This window comes from Orbicella faveolata, unplaced genomic scaffold (assembly GCF_042242905.1).
Source record: "Orbicella faveolata isolate gen_17 unplaced genomic scaffold, um_ofav_v1 contig_3, whole genome shotgun sequence".
Classification (NCBI taxonomy): domain Eukaryota; kingdom Metazoa; phylum Cnidaria; class Anthozoa; order Scleractinia; family Merulinidae; genus Orbicella; species Orbicella faveolata.
The window spans coordinates 17,239,001-17,245,000 of NW_028301558.1; the positions used below are offsets into that span (position 1 = coordinate 17,239,001).

A 6,000-nucleotide genomic window follows, 5' to 3' on the forward strand; every position below is an offset into this window, starting at 1 on the left:
GCGGAGATTTCCTCAAACAAAAATATAAAACAACCGCTGATTGTTGCGTTTTTAAATTCCTCCGGTGTAGTGTGGAGAACCGGGCCTAAGCTTCCTAGGCTCCTAATGAAGTCAATAATCAGACGGCGTTCTTCAATGAGTCCAAAGAGAAAACAATGAAAGGAGGTCCCGCGCAAAGTAGAAATGCACCATAAATAAACACCGTAAACAAAATAAACATTTAGGAGTGGAACTCTTTAAGGACCTCGATCAACATTAATATTCGTTATATGTTGCTAGCATTATCACGAAGGCTGCCCGGTGGCTAAATAAATTTTTACTTAACTTACTTTTACTGTCGGATTTATCAGGAGGAACCTGGAAGAGCAAGAGAGCAAGAGACCATCTGTGTGGGATTCACATACCCTAAAGGAAATTCATGACATCCAGATCTAAGGTGTACAACGACAAGCCGCTCGTTTTGTTAAACATTTTATTATCGAATACCGTGAGGGTGTGTGACCGGTCTCTTGAATAAGCTAATAATGATAACGCATCCCATTAAATCGGTTCTGCAACCATTTCTCGTTAAATCAATTGTTATCAGTTCATATGGAACCAAGCCGGCTATTCACCTGATGCATACTACTTCCGCAGCGGTCGCTACATGTAACATGTAATATTCGTTAGATTTAGAACAATTAAGATTACAGAAAATGGATATTGGAGGATGTGCTCAAGTGACGGTTACAATTTAGGTCTTCCCTTGTCTACTCTCAGAGAGTTCACACGCACAATTTACTCGGACCGCCACGACCATGCCAGTAAACGAACTTCGTATAATTTCTGCTAGCATGTACAATATAATCTCCATAAGTTGTAAAAAGACGTGGAAAATTCTTTGCAAACAAGCTCTCCATAAATGCGTAGACAGCTGTGCTTGATTCTTGAACCAAAATGGTTTAAACTCACAACTTGCGATTGGATTAGGAAGACACTCAACGAAGCAACTTGAATAGTAAATATCTAAGCGGAACTCTTGTGCTTAAATATCCTTATTCTTCAATTTGTCTTTATTGTGTCCAATACGCGTTTTCGTAAAGTACGATTTGATACTGCGTACAAAGCCCGAGTAAACATTCTTAGAGCGTCTCGTTTAGTTGTTAACTGAACTTTATTTAAGGTCTTCAAATGTTGCGTTAATTAGAGAAAGTGAATCCCATTTGATTAATACTACAAGTAGGTAACAATAATAAAAACAAACAAACAAAACAACTGATAAGGGGAAAGTTGAAAGAAAAAACTGTCAAAGGGAGGCAGCGTGGCCGAGTGGTCAGCGTGTCGGACTCGCAATCCAGCGGTCCCGGGTTCGAGTCCCGCTCTGACCACTACCTGGATTTGTTTCTCGGTAGCCCCCCGTGTTCAAATGCTCGGCCACGCTTGTAAATAGCTTGCCATTAGGAACGAAGTCACCCACACCGCCGGAGGGAGCTTATCACGTAAGGTTTTTGTAACGATTGGAGTGGAGTGCTAGCTCATAGCTGATTACTCCCCCCACTAAAAAAAAAAATGTCAGATGGCCTTAGCAGTTCGCATAAATGGTCTCTTTAGTTGAGTTATAATTATTTGGGTTGCCATGCAACGCTGGGTAGGAGAGTGGCATGACGCCCCAACCCCGCAGGGGTTTCAATAACATTAGTTATAAGAGGCCACTGAAAGTGTAATAGGCGGCTGCGACCACCAAAGGGGCCGTAAGGCCCCTTTTCCCTAGGGGGGTCTGGAGGCATGCAAACAACATGTACGCTATTTCTTTGGAACGTTTAGTCTGCCCGCTTTTTTGTAGCATTTAAAAATTTCAGTGGTCGTCGTTGTTGTTGTAATTGCTTTTTTTTTTTTATTAATATCATTTTTATTTCAGTAATGAAATCCAAACAGACGGCGGTAAGAGGTCCTACAGGCAGCGGTAGACCGCCGGTAACCGGCTTTTATTGAAACCCCCGCCCAACCGGCGTTTCTTGAATAATAGTAGGGAGTTTTAGCAATGACGACGGCGACGCCGAGAACGACACGTTGTAAAAAAAGTATTTATAGTTTATCCTCGAATGTCGCAACTGTGTAGATCTGTTCAGGACGCCTATCGCTCTAAAAACTTGCTCAGGCCAAATACGTAATGACAGCGTTCAATTTAAAAGGAAGACACGAAATATTCGCCATTGCGGTACACGTTCTCTAAAATACGTACGACTGTTATTTCACGTTGTTGTTTTACAGAGGACGGCAAAGAAATGTACAAAGATTCAAAACGCACGTGCAGAACAATGTAGTTCTGCTCATTAAACCCTTTGTTTGGTGACGTTCTCGTTGCTGTCGCCGTCTTGGTTTGCTAAAACTCCATATTAACAAGTCTCCGGAGCGAGTTTCTACTTAGTTGCACTGGGGTGGTAGCCGCGGATCCAACAAACTCATCTCGTCCTGCTCTGGTGGTGGTTGTAACCACTCGTATAACGTAACTTTAGATGAAAAAAAGACTAGCTCTGGCGGAGAATAGATGTCCCAATCTCGGCACTTGCATACTTTCAGATTCTTTACATCTTCGTGTTCAAAATCGCAGCAAAAGTATACATCGCAGTTATCGGACTTACAGTACACGAAACTTAAAGCCATTGAAAACGATAACACGAAATAATTGTTTAAACCAAGACCAGAGCCAAGACGGATATGGATTTCAAATTTATGCCATTTGTTTTTATTTCTTTTCCAACAGATAAATGAATTTGTAAAATTGTAAATTGTCAATACTAATATTATGCTTTTTGTAAGCAAATCCAGTGTACCATTATTTTTCTTCAATATATTCTCGGTAGCTAAGAACCATGTATAACACAACCCCGGGCTTCATTACCGCAAAACGTTTAGTTTTATTTCTGAGTCATTATTTCAATTTATATAAGTTACTTGTGCTTCACTGCTGCAGTGATGTGTTTGTGTGTGTGTGAATTGTTAGCCCGTGGCCTCAGTTCTAAAATTATTCCTGTACGATTACTCTGACTAGGGGAGCGTACGCGTGTGACAATTTATTCAGTTATAAGTTACAGAATTTGCACATGAATTGAATTAATTTACACCAGCAGTATTACCAGATGAAGGCTATTTTTCATCATATGCAAACCTGCAAGTAAGAAATCTATAAAGTGCTATAAATTAAAGAAATAATTCTTATGTTTACTTCACCAGTTCGCTCATGCAGATTTAATCACCTTACCGGCGCTTACAATACCGCAATATGTAATCTATTTGGTTTTGTTATAACTTTCCCGCAAAGCTCGAAGAGACAAAAAAAAGCCATTCTAAACAAACAAAAAATGTTCCATTTCAGTGGGTTTGCTTTACGTTGGGAGCATTGAAAAGGGGATCTACACTTTATTGTATAGAAGAAAAATGAAAGAAAAAAAAGGATAATGATACATGGAGAGTAGAAGATCTATATCTGCGCTGACTAAAGAACCGGAAAGCAGCTGCCTCCGTCCCTGTCATTAACGTAAAATCCCACGGTAATATTCTAAGCTAAAGAACACATCTAGTTAAATAAAAGCTTAATTAGTACGAATATTTTTTCGTGAAGTTGTTTTCTTTGTTCATTGTGACATTTCATTTACACTTATTCATAACATTCATAACATTTAGATGTCATAAAACGTAATTAGTACTCATGCCGAAAATTTTCTATGAACTATTTAAAGGAAAATATGATGGAAAAATATAATTTAATCAAATTTGGTAAAATTTGTCACCAATGCTTTAGTTGAGAAGCCCGTAAGGTCAAAATAAAACCGAATTGCGTTCCCCACCGTAAAATATTTTCATTTTTATCGATAGGAAGTAGACGATTTTGCTGTCCAATAAAGAACCTTTGTTGGCTGTTTTGTTGAAGATTTTATGAATAGTGTTAAAAGCACAGGAAATATACTGCCGTCAGTGCTATTCAGCCCACGTGAAGCTGAAAGCGCAAGATTATGGACGATCATGAAGGAAAACACAGTCGTCTTCATCTTTCTCATTTTAGCGTTATTTAATATGGCCAGCTACAGCAGGTCTTCGCCGCTTTATCGTAAGTATGCATCCTTATGTTTTTACAATTAGGAACACGGCAGAAATCGAAAGCACAAGGGATCGATTATTCAATTGCATTTAAATTTTTTCGTCCTGCGATTTTAAAGAATGAATATTCAGCCCCCTCCCCCCCCCCTCCGAAAACCCCCGTGAATTCTTGATCAATTAATCTTTAAAATACAATTATCTATAATTTCTGAACCGTAAAAAGGAGATCGCCTTCATTGCTCAAAAATTACATGCTTGCTTAAGCTATGAGTTCAGTTCAGAAATCAGAGTGAAGGTTAACGATGTAAGCGCGCAAAAGAGATAAAAAAAAAGTTGTTATATACTTATCGCTTGTCGGTCACTGTTATTTGAATTAAATTTCTAATATTTTCCGGCGCGCAATGGCAGGTAAAACGGACCTTTTTAGGCATGTACTGACTCGATTCGGGAAGACGGCTACTTACATATACATGTTTGTTGAGATGGAGGCCGTGAAAAACGGTCATACAATTTTAAACCATTTAGCATGTTTAGGAAGAGTACAGATGTACAAACCAACGATTAGCCAAAGATAAAAACAAATGTCGTACTAACAAGACTTTGAAATTCTTGCACCCGGGAGGGGGCGAAAAATAGTTGTTCTATCAAACATTTGACGACAAAGACGCAACATATAATTTACAATTCAGCTTAAATTTAATTTATCTATTCTATACTTGTCTTGTAACATGCAAATATGTCGTTAATTTTATTCAAATTCTAGAGCGTGAAGAAAACTCGAAGCTCCTGGTCGCTCGCAGAATGATGCTGTCAGAAGGTTAGAAGACTTCAGTGATGTATAGGCAATAACCTCCATTTGACGCGGAAATATGCTCGGTAATTGGTCCGCGGACATTACCTGTTCCGAGAAAATGAAATAACGTGTTCGGTTTTTTTGCGAAGTATGAACTGGAGAGGGTCTGGCGGATGGAGGTACTAAAATCTCAGTGATCAGTTAAATTTTTGGCAGTTTAAATTTCCGTCCATTTCTCGACTCATCTTCATTCCATTTCTCAGCTCAGTTGAAAATCGCGTCAATTTTTGGCCGACAGTTAAAGCATCTTGACAAACTCTCAGCTATCACTTAACAGAACCGCTTAGAAATCTGCAACAACTTGATCGAGAGCACACAACACACAAGTTTGAATCTGTTATTTTGCCCGGGTTATGTTTAGCCTCATCGCTGGAGCCTGGAGATGCCGGAAAATACAAGGAAAAGACATAAGTCGGATTCCATGGTATACCGCGAAAAAGTGTTGCATAACTATTTTAAACCGTGCCACAGAAACTGCAGTAGCCAACAGAACCAACGCATGCGCACACGATGGGAGGGTCGGTCGTAATCGTCGAATATACAACGGTTTTTCTGACTTTCCATAGCATGGTATAAAACCTGATAAAATCATTCAGACGGGTGTTCACAAAACATAGAATGCAAAACATCTTTCTTTGTATTGAATATAATTGCAGATCCAGAATTTGGTGAAAGTCAACGTACTATGAAAAGACCTTGTTTGACAGAAAGGTGACTAGCGTTGATTGTTGTCATTTCTATATATAACTACAGAATAACTTAAATTAAGCCTGAAATATAACTTAAAAAAACACTTAAGACCCTTGATAGTATAAGTGGTACACTTATTCGGTACCGGCGAACTTAAAGCTGAGGGAAGGGGGTAATCCTACGATGGACTAGCATCCCATTCATTCATTCATCCATCCATCCATTCATCCATCCATACTATTAACTTCATGCTATAAGCATGAAGCATGATATAAGCACCAGCCTGATGAGCCACTTGGCTCGTATGCAGTCTTTACCTTAAGGTTACCGTAGTGATCATGAGTAAGCCAAACTTTAAAATTTTATTAAGTTACTACGAA

At 39.0% G+C, this 6,000-nt stretch overlaps 1 protein-coding gene across 1 annotated transcript in view; it reads left to right on the top strand.

Annotated features, from left to right (window-relative positions):
* Positions 1-3,787: 3,787 nt before the first annotated feature.
* Positions 3,788-6,000, top strand: part of LOC110063312 (uncharacterized) — a 2,451-nt gene continuing 238 nt past the window's right edge. Inside the window, exons 1-3 of the mRNA XM_020770287.2 lie at positions 3,788-4,087; positions 4,841-4,894; positions 5,587-5,641. Coding sequence (XP_020625946.1) covers positions 3,916-4,087; positions 4,841-4,894; positions 5,587-5,641 — 281 coding nt within the window. The 5' untranslated portion in view covers positions 3,788-3,915. The remainder of the gene's footprint in view (positions 4,088-4,840; positions 4,895-5,586; positions 5,642-6,000) is intronic.